Genomic DNA, 19,192 nt, shown 5'->3' on the forward strand with positions numbered 1-19,192 from the left:
TAGAACTTGGAGAGCGCTGAGTGAAATGAGGTATACCATTAGGAACTGCTGAATAGGTCTAAAATCTAATGAATACTGAAATCTCTGTAATCTGACTTTGTTACAAATTTGTGTCTATCTTTAATGCTCTGGCTGTCTATGTTCCTTTAAACAAAGCTTGATTCATGAGGAAAAGTGAGCTTTTTTTTACCTTCCCTTCTTTACACACATCTGCCAAATATTAACTTTGAGCATCTTTAAGTATACTATACTTTTCTCAAATCTGCACCCACCACAATACTTATGCTGTGACTTTAACAAAGAGGTGCCTTACCGAGTGTGAGCTTATGGTTGTCATTATCTGGATGGCAAATAAGTCTGACGTCCTCGTGATGGTTGCAGTCATGTTTTCCCCACTCTCTCCATGAGCATTGCAGGAGGTTTGTCTCCTTCCCCGAGCAGCTGACATCATCTAACCAGATGGGCCCAGAGCTTCCTTCTGAGTAGCTCTCTGAAGCATGTTTTCCATACCTGCATAACATATAGGTAACGTTTTGGTCCACAGTGATAGGATGAGGAGTCATACTTAAGCACTAGAAAGAAAATGATTTATTTCTGAAGAAATAAAGGTTTCTCGAGTAGTACCAATAAATAGTTTTAACTGTGACAGAACAGGTTCAGTCAGTATTACATTCAATGGGAGCACCATGTTGCTTCCTTGGTGATGCTTTTTTTTAAGAAATTATCATTACATTAATACAAACTTGTGAGTGTAATACCTTTGATTAAGGCCTCCCTCCAACCAAGCATATGGCTGTACCACTGACTTTTCAGACTTAAAGCATGTTCTTAGTATTATATATACACTTAAATGCCACAGTCTGAGGAAAATGAGACAAAATTTTTTTTGAATGTGAGCTCTTATAACCTGAAGGCAAGACAACAATCATCTAGCAAGAGTGTATCTTTGTAGCCACAGCCAGTAGAAAAGTAGTGAAGAGTGAATGTGTGAAACTCTAATGAGATTTTTTTTCTGAAATATGCTTCTCGATACGTATCAGTGTTACACTGCCAGACTGCGGGGTTTTCTGTGCTAGTTTCAGAAGGAATTACACCTTGAAAGTGTCTGTGGTTTGTAGTTACTGTTCAACAAGGAAAGACTTTGGTGAATCAATTTTTTACAGGCGAAATAGAACAAATCATTTTTTCTCTATAACATATGCATATCTCTATAACATATGAATATACATATAACATCTCAGCCAAAAGGATGATTGGAAGGAGATCAGTGAATAAAGGCTGCTGAATCACAACCTCAGTTGAAGCTTTTTCTTCTACCTAAACTAAGGCCATATTACCTCTTTGAGGCTGAGGGAAGTAGGCTTTAAGGGATTTTAACTCAGTTTCTATGAAGCACTCAGCGAATGTTAAAGAAACAGACTCTTGTATAATGCAGGGTTCATCTAAATGTTTGTCATCATTACCAAGTCAAAGAGTCATACATCTAATATCAAGTAATCTTACTTAAATCCCAGCTGCCGGCAAACCACTTGTGTATTCAGCTCTGTCCACCCATCATCGCAGATTGTGCCCCACTGCCCAGTATAATAGACCTCCAGGCGTCCCTCATGATTGCCTTTCCCACTTGCTAGTCTTAATGCACCATCTGTGTCATTAACAATTAAGGAAAAACAAAAACAAGAATCAGTTTTTCTTGGGTACAGTTATTGTTCTAAGCCAAAATTAGTAACATTGCCTTTACTGCATATGAACAGAATATTAGACTACTACATCTAGTGCTGATCACTAGGTGTCATTTAATGACAAGCTGAGATATGCCATAAAGCCAGACAGCTGTGAAGTATTGCATAATGCAGTTGCTCAATTGCAAGAGAGCTAGCACAAGATACTGGTCTCCTAAACCCTTATTACATGCCAAGTCCACAGGAGTGGGCTCTGATTATGTGATTTTGCTTTGTAAACACCTTATATTTTTCTTTATATATTCTGTTATTTTCTGTTGCTTTTATGCTGAAATACTAACTGCCACTGGTAGATGTGATACACATTTAAGGCATGTCTCACATAGTAAGTGGCAGTTAGTGTATTACTGAGGAACCAAGGCTTTGTGCTAAACAATGAGGGGTTTTGTATTGTAAAAATATCCATACCCAAAATTTCCATAGTTGGTTCGTTTTGATACTGCCAGCACACTTTATTACTGTGGGATTCTATGCATCAGCAAACTTTCAAAATTCTCTTTCCAGGGCTGTGAACTCTGCATTTGTCACTGTTTTCCTGGGTGATTATTGGTAATTAAAGTACCTGTGAGAGGTGTGCAGGAAACACCAGCATCTTCTTTGTGGTCACAGTTGTGCTCTCGCCAGGAGCTTTTTGGACACTGCTCTATGGATAGTTCATTTCCTGTGCACTGCACTTCATCCAGTAGCACGGGACCTGAGCCTTCTCCAAAGTAAGCCTGGCTCCATGCCTTTGCAACACCCCTGTCAAAATGTAACGAACCCTCAAGAACAAGAAAGCTGAAGAGATGGGACTCAGCAGGAAGAACTAAAATGTTACAAATCCAACTTCTAAAATAGCAAGGAAACTGCCTGAATACCTGTGTCAATGCAGCCCGCATTGTGTGATGTAGTGTTTGTGGTTCCACAGTCAACTTCAGTCTCAGCTGGGGCTACAGAGTGACGATTTCAACATGTTTAGAATATCAATTTCTGTTGTTTTGTATCTATGAGATTTTCCTTTTCTGTCCTTTTTGACTTTTTAAGCATAACTTTCATGAGGAGATTACTGATGTACATCTTGGGTACGAGGATTCTAATTTTAATTTTCATTTAATGTTTATATGTAGTAAAATAATCCAATATATATTTTTACAGTGACTTTCATCTGTTGTCCTTAAAGCACATTAATCAAATCTCAGATACCCAGACGAGGCAGGTAGAAGTGACTGTTCCCCATTTAGTCATGGAAAAATCACAGCAGGGAGATCTCAAGTAACTTGACTGTCATAACTTGACAGTCAGTGGTAGCAACAAGAACAGAAAGCAGACCAGTGGCCAGCCTTGTGTGTGTTACACTTTTTATGTCAGCATAGAGGATTTTGCACACAAAAATCTGTGTAAATTGAAAATGCTCCATTGTTTCAGCATTACAGAAATTATACAGTGTTTAAGACTTGATGATCTATCAGGATATTTCTAGTGCTATTTAAGATACCATGTCTTTCATATGTAAATGTTTTTTCAGATGGTTTGTTTTCTTTCCATTCAATAGTTTCTCTGTTCACATATCCAATCAGTTTTTATAGAAGTATTCTCAGTATCTGTTGTCTTTTTCAACTTGTAAGATTAAAATATCTACCTAATTTTTTTTTTTTTACTATAATGAATTACCTATCTAAAGGGTTAGTTTAAATTAATTAACGTACAGTTCGGATACAGGGCACTGTACTACTTATTCATTTGCTTTAAAGAGTTTTCCACTACCAGCTGTATCTTATCACATAACACCTAACAGGAATGGTACGTCCAGCTTATATTGAAAGCATGACAGGTACTGACTATTTTTTTTTGAGATGTGATCAGACTCTTAACTGGCTTTTGAAACTGTGTGTCAGAGTAGTACCCTGCTGTGAATTATTTTGTTTTAAATGTAAGTTGGAGGCGTTCCAAGTTTTTTAGGCACTGCCTCATTAATCCATGTATGGATTTACATAGATGTGGATTTCATTTCTAGTGCTTTGTGTAAATATTTAACAATCCCTGTTCTTTCTTTTTTTTTTTTTTAAGGAAAATAATACTAAATTTACAATTGGCAATCATGCAAATTCTTGATAAAGAGTAAATGGTATGGTTAAAAAAAAACAACAGAAATAAGAACCTTATGAAAATTAAATTAGGATCAGGAAAAAGTTCTATGAAAAGGAAGGATGTGGAAATTCATGGTAGAGACTGTATAGATGATAGTTCTCAGTAAATAAAAGCACACAAGAAAGGTAGATGAAATAATCTGTTTTGTATTGTCATTTTTTTAAATCAATTTGGTTTTAATATTTCAAGCTAATATGCTTAATCTTGAAAAGGTACTGTTATTTTTCAAACTCTCCCTTTGATAACCAGATGCCTTCTTCAAATGATAGAGAACTTGTAAAATACCAGAAAGCAAGTCATCTTACTCAGTGGAGAGGAGAGTTAGTCTCCAATTGCTTCAAAGAAGCAGGTAAGCAAGCCAAAAATGTCCTCCAGCACTCAGCAGGAAACATTTTAGCTAAACATGTAGCTTCAGTCTGAAGTTAGTACCATATTCTTGAGAGTGCTTTTTAGATATTACCTTTTCTTCCAAATTATCTTCCTAATTCCAAATAACATACTGACATATCTTGCACTGATATTTTTTTTCTTTCATCAATGTCAAGAATTTTTTTAAAAACTGGAATTTATTAAAAAAGGAAAAGTTCAAAGGGTGTGGGAAGCTACTTACTGAGATGCTTTACTTTTACAATTTGAAGCACATTTCCAGACTGATTAACAGTATTTAAGTTTCAATCACTTTTATTGCTTCATAAGTGGTCTGCTGCCACGGTTGGTAAAATTCTATTTCACATAGTGAGCATATTTGTCAAGACATGTCTGTTACTTGAGAAATTCTGTAAATGTCTATACATATTTCAAAAAAACTTAGCACCATCTTAATACTATTTATTTACTCAGAAAAACTAATCAAACTAGAAGCTTCTCAGAACAGCAGCTCATGAACATTAAATATAAGTAATCAGATATTTTAGTATAATAAGCAAGGAGGCAGGTTAAGAGCATGACGTTTGTCATTAGCATACAGAAATGTAAAGCATAGCTTAGTAAATCACCAAACTTATTAATAGTGGCCCAATTCAGAAGCAGAAAAAGGCAGTAAGATGATGAGACTTCCTGTTTGGTATTCCCAATTGAAAATGTACAGGAATATAGAAATATAGTATAAAATAAACCAGGGGATATAGAAATATAGTATAAAATAAACCAGAGGAAAATGAAAATCTGATATCAGATATCAGAGGAGCATGTAGATTCCCACATAGCTTACCAGGAGATCTAGGAACTTCTGGAGTACTGCACTGTATTCATTCTTTTGAGCTAATTTTGATGGCATCAGCAGTCCAAGGCCTCAGTGGCAGGTTACAAAATAAGTACACTCTAGGGGCCACAAATCTAATGCCACAAAACTTCCTACCTTCAGTGCCACTTCTTTTAATTCATCATAATCCCAGCAGCAACAGAAGAGTTCTGTTCCAGTCTCCTTTGCACTTACCTGCTTTGTTCTCCTCCATTCTGTCTCAGATATAATTCCTTTGTCCTCCTTAGGATACATCTTAATATCTTGCTCCTAGTTCTTTCCCTCTTCAACCCATATGGCATTTCATCCCAACTGTCACCGTCTCATTCCTCTCTGATACAGCAGTTCTTCTCTTTGCCTCCCACTTCTAAAGCGTCTTTCCTCAAATACTTAATACTTACCTTCTGTGTGGTATCAAAATCACCCCCAGAGGGTGATTTTTTTCCTTGCTCCTCTCTGCGGAGCAGGAAAATCCTGTTCAGCTACTACGACTCTATCATGGACCATGCTTAGTCAGACAGAAACACTGATAAGTTTTAATTGTCAAAAGTTCAAATTGATCTCTACTCAGTATATGCAAAGTGACAATCTTCAGAGACTTGTGACTTATACAAATCTTGAAAGATTCTCACAGGCATGCCAAAAAACATATCCTTTCTGTCAAAGCAATGCTCTTACTCCAAAGCAAGGAGGCTGTTAGACTTTTGAGTAAAATGCATGTAAGGATTTTAATAATCAAAGGAGCTTGGTTTTTTTCACCTACAGTTTTTGATTGAAAGTTTACTGAAATTGTAGTACGTTTTCACTAGAAAGTTAGCATCTTTTGGCTGATTTACAGACAAATTGCCCCTGACTGACACTGAAAACTGCCTCCTATAAATCAGAGTTCCAGGGAATTGAAAGTAATAGTGCTGTGCCTGAACCTTCTGTAAATAAACTTAGTTACTGCTTCAAAGTATTAGTGCAGTTTTAAAGGAGCATCTTTTGACAACTCCAAGCTCTGTATTTGACTAACTCTCCTGCTTTGCTGCTGGAGGAGAAAATATGTAATAAAACAAACCCAAGGCCAAGCTGCCGACAGATGACTTCAGCATCTGCATCATCCCACTGATCATCACAGACAGTCCCCCACTGGCCAGCATGATAGACTTCTACTCTTCCTTCATGAGCGTTGCTCCCACCAGCCAGCCGGATTGGAGTAAAGACTGTGATCAAACACAGAATATAGGAAAAGGTTATTTCTTCCCCCAAATGTTATCCCAATAGTAAAGAAAAAAGATCACTTAATTGTTTCTCTGACATCCCTCAAGAACCATACTTTTTTTTTTTTTTTTGCTAGATGGAAAACCTGAAAAAAAAAAGAGTTCTCCTAGTGCCAGTCTTCAGTAGCTGAAGAATATTATGGTTACAGACAAGTAACCATACTGATCTTGAGTTACTTAAGGGTAAGAATGTTCACAGGTACTTAGGGCTGTAAGGCCAAATACTACAATCAATCAGTTACAGCTGCATTTCTACCAGTATGAGCAAAATTGGCTCTGTATGGACTTGGTCCCAGAGGGTAAAATCTGAAGTTAAGAGGCCCAAATTCTTTCATTACCACAGAAGTAGAAATTTATCCTCATGTTTTCTCATTTCTTTGGTAATTCTAGTCAGAGCAGTGAAATCTCATTGACTGTGGAGTCTCACTTTAATTTATTCCCTTCCTGTTTCTGAGCTACGGTTTGGTTTTTGGTCTTTTCAAACCCTTAGCCCTTTTCTGGTCCAGCAAGAAATTGTCTTGAAAGCATCACTTCTGCATAAAGTTATAATAATGCAATAGCTTAAAACAATGATATGGAAAATCATTGCTATATTATTTAAAAAGGTCATTTTAAAGTTTCATCATATCTAACATCTGAATGATTTAAAATGTGACTAATTTTTTTTTTTTGGTAGGCCTTCCAAGCAATTAATGCTACTATTTCATCTATTTCTTGGCTTACAAAAAAACGGAGGGCATTTGTAATTACTTAAAAAGGCTTCTAGTTGCAATAAAACCTTTAAAACACAAAAGCTTCATCTAATTTGCTGAAACTTGGGATCAGTTTAATTCATTTCCGATATCCTGGACTCTACATTACTTGATAAACTTTCTTTCAGCATTACAGATAACAGACAACAGTCCTTTAATAAATTTACCTAAGCAAAACAAAGTTTTCTGACGAAAATGTCCGTAAAAAGAAGGAAAACCTTATAATCTAAAAGTATAATTTGCAAATTTATAGTTTTCAGTGTCTTTAAGCAAAACTATTTCTCTTGCTTTGGTCCTTCAACTCATCTGCTAGTTTAAAGATTCTCCTGTCCTTCTGAACTATAGTTTTCTCAAGACCATAATGATTTTTTAGAAGTCATTTATCAAAATATTCCTCATGAATAGTGGTGCTTTAGGACAAAAATGCATCTGCCTTTGGCATTAAGGAAATATAAATAGGAGAGGAAACGCAGCACAGAACTGACTGTGGCCATCCATGTTTTAGATACAGGAGAAGAAACTGGCATTACCAGCTCCTCAGCACTGCCAGCCTAGCCTTCCTCAGGGGTAGCAGTATCTTAAATCTGATGGCATGATTACCTGCTTAGTTGCTGGTTAGCATATTGATTAAAATAATCTGACACATCTTAGAAACATTAATAATACTTTTTTCTAACAATATCAATTTGACTTGTGGGAGTGATGTGTATGGTAACAGTCTTAAGCTAGAAAGCCTTGTACTTTTTTTAAATGTATGCAGAACAGGGCAAAAATTTTATAGCTCCTTGTGCAATGTCAGCCACGTTCACAGGAAGGAATGTCATCCCAACACTTCTGTACCAAAGGAGAAGGCATCACCTGTTTATGAAATTGATGCTCCTCCCTACTGTTCAAGAAAAGCTAACAAATTGACATGTAGCTTATGTAGCTATCAAAGACACCCTCTGGGTAAATAAATGAATAACTTTTTTAAGTTAAAAAGATGTGGGGGGAAAAATTCCTAATTTTACAGTAGAAGATTCTTGCTGCTTCACCCTTTCTCACAGCCAAATCTCAAAGCACCAATTTTCTTGTTGACTATGGGAAGGTAAAAAGCAGTTCAGCTAGTTGAGGCTTGCACAGCATAGAGGGATTTGAAACAGTTAATGATGCAATGATACAATCTGTTTAATTTCCTGTTCCAACAAGTCTTAATAGTTTTTTCTAATTTAATAATGAGTAATTACTGCTACTTCTATTTAAGTAAGGTAAGGAGGTAACCAAACCATAAGGTTTTTTTACCCAGGGAAGAGCTACATGTGACAGCAGCTGCCATTTTTTGAGGACATGTTCCATCATGCCAGATGTCTTTTTCACATAACAATATATTTTCTTCATCACCACGACAACGCACTTCATTCCAGTAAATAGGAGTAAGGCCCAGTCCAGAAAATGGTACATGTTTTGCTGTACCTTTTTCACTGTAAGAAAAATAATCAGGATAGGACATTAGAGTGGGAGGAGCGGAAGTGGAACATTTTCTCATCTCTAAATCCTGGAGAAGAAAACCCTTTCTTTAGCAGTATAAATTCATCATACTTTCATACAGTTCAATATTGTCTTCTGCACAAAGAAAAGTAACAGATGTGACCCAGTTCTCACTATTTTGTTGTGGTATATTTTAATACAGTGGCCTGTGTTGCTGCATGGCCAGGCACATCCTTGTTCTCTCAGTTCTTAACTACAAAAATCAACACGGAGTCCACAGTCCCTAGGTGAATCTATAGTACTATCCCACTGCTGTTGCCAGGAGAGCTAATGCTAACAGTTTACCTCTTACCTTTGATGCTTATCCTCACCTTTGCTCCATTAAAACACACCAGTGCTCTGCCCATACACGTCATATAATACAGTTGTGTCCATGGGGCATTGAAACCACCTCATACTCCATTACATCAGGATGTAATGTCCATTATCTCTATTCAGCCATTCCCATCCAGAGTATTTATAAACAGCTTCCTTTTCCTTCCCATACTGAACCTACAGTGATAATCATTCAACCATCTTTTCTTCCATATAATGCCAAACTAAAAAGCTTAATTTAATTAACAAGATTAAATTAAAACTAAAGTCCAAATATTTCAAAAGCAAATGAATAGATGGAAGCACCTGAAAGACACCAGTAGCACCTGGTGAGTTTACCTTGTGGGATATAGATCTGAATTCCTGTGAAACACTCATGGTAACAGAAGCTTTCAGCTGATGTGTGCTTGCAGCTTTTTGGCCTCGACTGAGGTTTAAGCCGTTTCTATTGGAAAGACCAAATCGTTCACCTGTATCACTGAACTACTTTTGCAAATAGTGGTGGTGTTCAACTGAAGTGTTTAGGATATGGAAGGCAAAAAGAACTTACATAAAAATGAGGAAAGGAGACATTGCACGTAGACAGCTGAAATCATAAGCAAAATCACAGCTTCCAGATGGCTGAACTTTTATCTCATCTAATCCTCATATTTTTATAAATTGACATGGTGTGTCCATATTGAACATTATAAAGAAGTTTAGACTTAGTTCTGGCTAGCAGTCTTAAACAGTAGAATAATCATTAGGAATGTAACATTGCAAGTATGCTATAAAAGCCCTTTGCTGCTTGTAGCAGACAAAATCACTACTTTGGTATGTGACTGAAAGAAACGTTAGAAAGGCAATAAAGGCAGTGATACTTTGTGGCTTATTCAGAAAGTGCAAACTGAATGAGGTGCTAAAGGCGGGAGGGGGAATATTCAAATGATTTGGTTGCTAACTTGAAGAGCATTCATTCTTTAGAAGCTGAGATTGCATTTTATTTATTAGACTGCCTTTTGGCATGGGCATTTTCTTCCTTACATCAGTTTTATCTTACTACTGCAACTGCAGTATCACTATAGGCATTATCTAGAATTTAATGACTAATTATATTATAGGGTCCTGTTCCAAGAGCAGTGGGAAGTAGTGGTCAATGAGGACAATGCAGGGACTTTCAACCTGCATTATACTTTATTTTGTACTCTATCTTTTATTTACTTTATATGTACAGTATTACTTTAACTCTGTGAAACGTTGCCACAGAAATGTAAAGCTACAAAACTTGTCTGGTTTTTGGGGGGTTTTGTTGTGAGTGTGCAATTCTGAAAGTAAGCCACACAGATTATCTAACTAGATGAAGATATGCCTAACAAAAATGCCATATTTTCCAGAAACCTAGGATGAGTCCCATGTTTTTTGGCAGGGTGGAATGAATGCCAAGCTCTCATCATAGGAATTTTCCTATGATTAGGAGCCCATATAGAGTCTAATTCTGGATACATTTACATTTTTATAGATTCACTAACCTCACTGGAGCTGTTCTTAATTGACACTTCCATAAGTGAGATAAGATCAGACCTCATATTTCTCCCCTTGTGGACATCTCCTGGAGGTCTAGTAAAGTAGCTTTTGTTTGCAAAGCTTTTCTGGCCTGTTCGCACTTTTCACTTGGAAAGGAGAGTTTCTAGGCTGGTCTGTTCCCCTCCAGATCACACATGCAGCTTTCAAATGAAATACTGATTCTCACAGCGATCTCTTTGAAGTACAATGCAATTGAAGGAATGGAAGGATTCTGGGAAGAACAACTTCAGCATTCAACAACTTTAAACAGAAAAAACAATCACCACAAAGAGGTCTCAGGATTTGCAAAACAGATCGCCCTTTATACTGAAACATCATTAAAATAAGTTGACTGATTTTTACTCAGACTGAAACTTACCCAAGTGCAAGTTGTCGACATACGACTGTCGCATCATCATTGTCCCAATGGCTCCCACAGACTGTTCCCCAGATTCCATTCAAATAAACCTCCACTGTACCTTCAAACTCATTCTTGCCACCCTGGAGTCTCACTGTCCCTAGTTAAAAAAAAAAATATAAAATAAAATCCTGCAAGATGCTCTGTTGCTCAGTTAATGTATCCCATACAAAAGACTCTGAACCTCATTTTCCCTTTGTTCTATGTGTTACCATCTTTGTGCTCTTTGAGTGAGCTGCTTCTAAGAAGCACTCTGGCACATCTAGTATTCTTATACAGTGATATACAGAAGGAGGTAACATGTTTTACATGAGGAAAACATTTTCCTTCTTATACTGAAATTACATCACATTTCTGATCCTTCTGATGCTACAACTCAAAGATCTAACAAAAACAAAAAAAAGAAGTATGTACAGACTACACATAATTACTTAAATGTGGTTACCTCTACCCAAATGAGCAGTAAGTGTGTATATATATATATATATATATAGGAGTGCCATACTTCTATCTTCCACATAATTCCATCCAGTTTAAGGGAATCAGAAAACAACCACATGGGTTGCATAGCTTTTGGTCTGACCAGTGTAACATTATGCATGTCATGAATGTCAGCAGTTTATTTTAGCCAAAGAATGCATTTGTTCATACTTGTTCTCAGACAGAAAAACACTGGATGTGGTTTCACTAATTCATGAGAGGTCTTTACCAAATTCTCAAACAAAACTGTGAGAAATTTGAAAAAAATCAAAAATAGTTTGCTTCTTAATAGCTACAGAACACAGAACTCCAAAAAAATTAACAGATTTTGCATTTTGTTATTACAGTAGTTTTACTTCAGATGCCAGATGGATCTGCTGATGAAACTAGCCAAGTGCCACTGGTAAAGGTATAAAAGAGCTGGTCATAGGTAGAACTGTACAGAAGCAGAACAGAGTCATAACAGAGCAGAAATTCTACAAGAATACCTCTCTGTTAATTTATCGAACATTGTCTAATTGCATGCTTTAGTATTGCCAGAAATCTCAGTTAATCCATCTGCCTCTGTTCTATGATCTACTTAAAATGAGAAGCTACACCATCATCATTCAGGTTGCAGGGATTTTAGCAATGGGAGAAAACAACTAATTCTGTGTCTGTATTTCATTGTATAGGTGTACACATACATGTAAAGAATGATGATGATGATAGGTAGATTTGCTTTTTCTGCTTTGCTTTCACTCAGATTGTGCCCTGGTTTTAATTTAGTTCAGTATGTTTTATAAAATCAGAAAGCCAAATGATCTCCAAATAAATCGAGGAATTAATTAACCTCAAACTTAATTTCAGGTTCCTTTTTGCCTCTTATTTACTTTCTCAGCAGTAACCTACTGTGCAGTAAATTACAAACGATTTATTCAACTCATATGACAGAGTGACCTGTCATTCTGAATACAGGATTATCACTAGTGCAGACATGTTGTACATTGTTTATCTGCCTTTAGAATTTTTATCTGTGTTTTTCTGTCACAGACAGAGTCTGGAATTCTGTTTATTTCTGCTCTTCACCAGACTTTTGTATAGACTATTATTTTCATTTGAAACATCAGCTGCAGTCATAGTAAAGTGATTCCTGATATACCAGAAAGCAATTTTAAAGATGTCATCTCTGAAAATAAGTTTGTTTTTGTACCCGATTCCTTACAGTCCTGTATGACACCTACTGAAATCAATACAGTGTTTCCTGAATACACATTACACAATATTTGTATTCAAATTATTGAATAAGGGAGTCCTTGAAGAATAAAATTCTTTTCTAAGGTCTCCATGGCAGAATTTGGCTCACTCCTTTCTGTATTTACAGAATTCCCAATTACAACAGTGGAAGAATTTATTCATTACACAGAGCAGAAGACAGCACAAGAGATAAATGACAGAAATCTGAAATCCTTCACATCTCCAGTAGAAGCCTCAGGAAAGAAGTTTGATAAGCCCAGAGTTCTCACTGTGGACACATACCATTAAAGAAAGAAAACAGCTTTTCCCTTGCCACTCCCTAAAGATCCCTAGGTGACATCTGTTCCCAGTTGCAGTGGGAAAGCATACTACTGGTATCAGTGGTAAGGAAGGAAGAATGTCTGGAAGAGACAGTGCCCATGCCTGTGGGAAGAGACATAGCTGAAAACAATAAATGAGGGATTTTTAAAAAATTTATCTAATATCTCAACAAAATATTTTGGTTTGCTTTTTTCCTGTAGATTTCCAGCTGTGCATAGGAGCACCAATGTTTTATGAAGGGCAGTAGCATTCATAACCAACCTCTGTTCATGTCACAAGAAAATAGGATAAAGAACCAGCTTCTGTCATATAGAAGAGAAAACACAAGATTATTGCTAAAGGTAATTTTTTTAACAATTTTTAAATATTCTTGATTTTCACCTGCTAAATTAATCCAGAGATTGAAAAAAAAAAAAAAAGTCCATTTTTACATGTAACTAATATTAAACCTGTTTTTATGCCTGCTGGTTTTAATAGAGTTAACCAAATATATGGTATAATAATTCTAACATGCTGGTTGCATTAAGTCACTGTTCTCCTCATAGGATAGTATTGATATCTACAGCTATGATTAACCTCAACCACCCAGGACAAAATTCAGCATTCTCTCCTCAAGAAAAACAGTAAGTAAAACCATGTCTGAATTGCAAATAGAATGGAAATCCCTTCCACTTCTGTTCTACAGGTATGTGATGCAGCACTGGAGTTTATGGTGTTGGCTAAATGTGTACCAGTAGTTTCTTCATAAACACCTGTTTCCAAAGGTTTGCTATTTGGCTAAGTGTAGATTTGGAAAAGAGGGATCAGACGTAGAAGCTCTATGTGCCTTTCACCCTTGTGCTGGGTGCTCTGAAATTGCAGATTTAAGGCAAAGCACAATAATTACTTTAAATTTTGGAAATCTGTAAAAACAACAAATATTTTCATTTCTGCTTCCATTTCCAAGGTGTTTCAATGTCAGATAGTGCCACAGAAAGGCCCTGCACTGATTGTTCATCTCTGTTGCCCTGGAATCAGTTAGGTAAGTCCAAAGTGACATAAAGTGCCAGGGTCTCCTACTGACACATGCTGTATATATATCCCATGTAACCACATTGTAATTCACAGTATTTCAGAATGCTGTTGGATGATTCATAATACATGTAAAAGAGTCTATCCCAGTTTCAGAATGAAATTAATTAATCAGTTTGCATGAGGTACTTGTAAAAAGATATCTGTAGTACAAGTCAAATCTAGCACCAGTTTAAATCAATGGCAGTTTTTCTTCTCTTCCAGGATCAGGCCTGGGTAAAATCAAAGAATTTTGTCTTGTTGATGAAAAACTATGCAAATCAGCAAAACTATGGATGATGTTCGTTGTGATCAGTGAATGCTGTTGTCCATCATTTTGCTGAGCACTACTCTTAGACTAAAATTATGATTATTTTCTCCTGGTATTCTAACCTTGAAAAAAAGGATGCATCCATCAGGACTACTTTTAAAGCACTATCTTGAGAACTTCAGCAGAGCGCTGTATTACATACTCAAGGATCCTTACATTAGAAGTTTCATAAATATTGTATACATTGAGTGTGTAATGTGCTGAATTGGTTCCTCTGCAGAGTGAGATTCATCATGGCAATGATCAGTGGTTTAAGTCTCTGAAAAAATAAATGGAAGTGTTAGGAATGTAACAGGCTCTAAAGATCTGCCATTGTCTTATGTGGTACAGAGCTGTAGAAAATGAGGGGTCTTATGCTGTGCAGCTGTAGTAAGAATGGTTTCAGGAGAACTGCTTCTTTGAAGGAAAATATAGACATTCATGTTCATTTTTTCATGATTTTTTTTTTCTTTAACCCTATGCTCTTAAAAAAAAACAAAGTCCCAGAAAAGACCTTCCATCAACTGCCTGGACTACAGTGTAATACGGAGAAAAATCAAGCGGTTTAGACTGTAAGCCTGAGGCTTGATTCTTCACTCACAGTTTAGTAAAGCATCATTTGATTAGTATTAGTGGAATTACCCTGTGATAAAAGCAATTTAAATGGAAAGACTACAATCTGGCCATTCTGGAGATGTGGATTTTATTTCCAGTTCTGCCACTGATTATTAGGGTGACCTCTGGCAGAGACACATACCCTTTCTTCTATTGTTTCCCCTTTGTAAAATACAAAAAATAGTTAACCCCCTTGGCTCGAAGAGGTTTAAGTTGGATATGTAACAACATAGCACAAACAGCATAGCATGCAGAATACTGTAGTTACATGCCACATAAACATTATGGGCAGTGGTCGCTTCTAGGCACTGAGGTAGCCCTCTTTTTTGAAGTATGAGTACATTACAGGTAAGTTGTCATTAGCAGTAACTAAAATACTAAACTTTGCTGGACTTCTGCTGGCTCTGTGTACAGAGTACTCTCAGACTCATTTATTTTCCTCTATGATTTCCTTGGCTAATAATGATAATTTTTATATGTATGTTTACTTGCTTTCGAGGTATGAATAAATTATATTACCCAGATGTCTCTCTTTTGAGAAGGAAGGAAATGAAATGCCAAAATCAATTATTTAAACTATAAAACAGATTCTAGACTGGTATCACACAGTATAATTATAAAGGCACTTGTATTATTATCATTATCATCATCATTATTTGCCAGTAATGTTTAAATATAAAGCAGTTTAGTAAATACACATGCACTAAGTTTAGCCAGTTAACTTTGCAGATAAGTCTTAATATGTAAGCTAGAAAAGCCAGGAGATTTACAGTTAAGGCTTTGAACATGGTATTGTATTTAGTCATTGCAGGTGCTGAATAACTGAGCATGGGTTCCTTAGGACATGTACTAAAGCAGTAGATGCAGTGAGTTTATCTCTGAATAGTCTGTCCTTCTCCAGCTATAAACTGCATCATAGCATTGCCTTACTTGCATATATTTGCTTCTTGTATCAAAGGAACATACTTCATGATGAATACTACAATAATGTTTATAATTTCTGGGCAGATGGCTTAATTTATTTCCACGTTCCACCTCAAGCCATCTCACACACTAATACTTTCATATCACCTCCATGAAGGCTTTAGGACAGATGTTTGCTCTGTTGATGTCACTAAGAATTTACCACTGAGTCCAGTAGGACCAGACAACCTTTCAAAAGGGAAGTATCGTCTAATGTTCAGTAGCTACATCCTACCTCTTAACAGAGGCTAACCTGGATTTCCTTTTTCTGGGGGAAAAAAAAAAGCATCATTCTGAAAAGACTAAAGAAACATGGCTAAATCCAAACCATGTAGCACTTTTTGGTATTTTTTTACTTAAATCACATTTGTGCTGAACTCACAGGGGATTCTGGAATTTAGTAAGTGCAGTCCTGGGTTCTTAGCAATACAATGCTATGTTCTTCTTCACTGTAACATGTTAGACCAAGTCCTCATGAAGTATTTTTAGGAACCAGACTGAAGAATTCTGAAAACAAAAGCTATATATATATGATGGGCTAAATCAAAGAAGCAACTGTGGGATCCCTTTCCCAAACTGGGATGAGTTAAAGGGTGTGAAGGCTTCTAGATTTATTTTTCGTCTGTCTCCAGTTATCCATTTTCTCCTGCATGGCATCAGCTGCCTGGTATTCCTTCCAGGAAAACATCTGTAATGTGTAACATCCTTCTATCTTCTTGAAGGAATACAACATTTGCCTTGGAAGCTGTGTTTTTCTTTTAATGCATATATAATCAATATGTGGAGGCAACTTAATGCTTCCCTATGCTCTTCATGTGATATTTTATACCAATATGTATTATTATCACATTGGTCAAATTATCAGCTTTTTTCACACTCCTTCTAGGGCTATTGTTGGAAGAGAAAGATAACAACCCTCTTCAGAGATCTGAAAGTAAATTAATAAAAAAAAAAAAACAAACAGAAAACTTCCACAAGAACAAAATTATTGATATCAATGTTCAACTTCCTTGCTGACCTTGTGATATTACAAGGTATGTAAAACGAAGTGTAACAAAGAGAATTTATTTTTGTTGCAAAAATTCTGCTTCATTATTTTTAGTAAAACTAGAGATAAGACATAATTCTTACTTAGGCAGGAGATAATACCAGAGAGATGCAGGAGAAAATCACAGGATAGAATCATAGAATAGTTTGGATTGGAAGGGACATTGAGAGGTCATCTAGACTAACTCCCCTGCAATGAGCAGGGACATCTTCAACTAGATCAGGTTGCCCAGAACCACATCCAGCTTGGCCTTCAGTGTCTTTAGGGATGGTGCATTCACCATCTCTCTGAGCGACCTGGGCCAGTATTTTACCACCCTTGTTGTAAAGAATTTTTTCCTCACATCCAGCCTGAATCTCCCCTCTTTTAGTTGAAAACCATCACCCCCTCGTCCTGTTGCAACAGGCCCTGACAGAAAGTCTTTCCCCATAAGAACTGAAAGCCTCAATAAGGTCTCTCTGGAATCTTTTCTTCAGGCTGAACAACCCCAGTTCTCAGGTGTTTCTCATAGGAGAGGTGTTTCATCCTTCTGATCATTTTTGTGGCCCTCTCCATCTTCCCTGTACCAAGGACTCCATAGCTGGATGCCGTACTCTAAGCGGGGTCCCAGATTCAAATGTGAAGTCATTCCAAACCAGACTGTACAGAAATATAGTATATATTTAATGCCAACGATGGTAGCTAAAGGGCTGAATGCTGAAATTGCTGTTCAGACCTTATGCACTGAAAATTTCCACTGAGGTCACTGGGAGTTTAGCTGGGGGCAGGGGGAGGCAGGTCTCTTGACAGGGTCACAGATGTCCTTAGGCACCAGCTGTAACTTGCAATCCCCACTATCTCAAGATGGGGAAAGGGGGATAGGGGGAGAAAGAAAGAGATGCAATGGGAGTAGTTTGGGTTTAGAGTGCGGCGTCCTTTTGCTTTTCCTTCTGCCACTGGGCTTCTGGAGACCCAAGTGCTTCCTGTAGAAGTGCGCCCGATTACAAAAAGGGGAATGACAGCCTTTGCTAACTTAGCCTACTGAATAAGTGCAGCTTCTTAACGCGATATACCTAGCATTAAAATAGCTTTGGACTAAAACCAGGTCGGACCTTCGTCCTTCTGCTGCATCTACTGATGTGAAAGTTTAAACGCTCCTCTCAGAAAAGCGTTTGCTGTCACTGTGGCAGAAGGTGTCTGTTCTCTGTTACCTGTTCCCTCCAACGACAGGGAACCGGGCAGGGGATTGTGAGAACGCCGCCGTCCTACTAACGCTCTTCGTCCAGCAAAGCCGGTCGTCCGCCCGCAGCTCCGCTTCGCCACTACCACACGCCGGATGGCGGCGCTTCCTCGCCCCCTCCCCGTTGCCCGGCGCCCCCGCCCCGCTCACCTTGCTTGCAGTCAGCGCTTCCGCGCTCTGCCGGGCCCTGGCCACCCCCCGGGGCGCACCCGGGCAGCCCGCCGCCGCCGGACGGGGAGCAGGAGCAGCGGCGGCCCCGCGGCGCCCTCCCCGCTGTCCGCCGCCGCGGGAGAGTGGACGCCGCCGGTGGCCAAGGGCGCCGGGGAGCGGCGAAGCTCCCGGCTGGCGGCACAGCTGGGCGGCCGGTGGGGGGCGGCGGCGGCGGGGCCGAGGCGGGTGGCTGCGGGTGGCGGATGGCCGGGAGGCTGGCGGAGACCCGCCCCAGCTCGCGGGCTCCGGGGACCGTCCCTATCACCAGCGCCACCACAAAGCCGACGAACATCATGGTGCCAATCCCGCCGGCTCGGGTCCATCTCCCCGTCTCATCACGCCCGGGATGCGAGGGGGGAAGGCGGGGCCTCGGCGTCCCGCTAATCACCACGCCGCACACCCCTGTGGCCCTTCCCCCCAGCAGAGCTGCCTGCGGGGGCAGGGCGAGCGGGGCGCGGGGAGGTGCGCAGCCCCAGCCGCCCCAGCCCCAGCCGCCCCAGCCCCAGCCCCAGCACCCACACCCGCAGCAGCGGCGGCGGCGGCGTCGTCTGGGGCTATCAGCCGCAACTCCTCAGGGCAGCATCAGCTCCGGCAGCCCCAGCAGGGCTTTGGAGGGGACCTCTAATGGACCGCGCCGTCCGCACTACCACGAGCCCGGCCTCGGGCGCTCTCCCTCTTCCTTCCAGTCCCGGGCGCCGCTGCCCCCGTAAAGCTCCCTGCGTCCTCCCCGGCCGCCCATCGGGTTCCTCGCTGCCCAGGCTCCTCCCCCACCCCGCTTCTCTCGCGCACTTGGGGCTCCCCTACCAGCTGCCTTT

The 19,192-nt window shown here is 39.0% G+C and overlaps 1 protein-coding gene across 1 annotated transcript in view; it reads right to left on the reverse strand.

Annotated features, from left to right (window-relative positions):
- PRSS12 (serine protease 12) overlaps positions 1-18,833 on the reverse strand; it is a 39,786-nt gene extending 20,953 nt beyond the window's left edge. Inside the window, exons 1-7 of the mRNA XM_062613902.1 lie at positions 18,318-18,833; positions 10,887-11,025; positions 8,405-8,583; positions 6,170-6,314; positions 2,305-2,483; positions 1,504-1,645; positions 314-510 (exon numbers count right to left, since the gene is read on the reverse strand). Of these exons, the coding sequence (XP_062469886.1) occupies positions 314-510; positions 1,504-1,645; positions 2,305-2,483; positions 6,170-6,314; positions 8,405-8,583; positions 10,887-11,025; positions 18,318-18,672 (1,336 nt within the window). The 5' untranslated portion in view covers positions 18,673-18,833. The remainder of the gene's footprint in view (positions 1-313; positions 511-1,503; positions 1,646-2,304; positions 2,484-6,169; positions 6,315-8,404; positions 8,584-10,886; positions 11,026-18,317) is intronic.
- Between the last annotated feature and the right edge of the window lie 359 nt (positions 18,834-19,192).

The sequence above is a fragment of the Pezoporus occidentalis genome, unplaced genomic scaffold (assembly GCF_034315485.1).
Source record: "Pezoporus occidentalis ecotype Australia unplaced genomic scaffold, CSIRO_AGI_Poc_V1 ctg170, whole genome shotgun sequence".
NCBI classification, from domain to species: domain Eukaryota; kingdom Metazoa; phylum Chordata; class Aves; order Psittaciformes; family Psittacidae; genus Pezoporus; species Pezoporus occidentalis.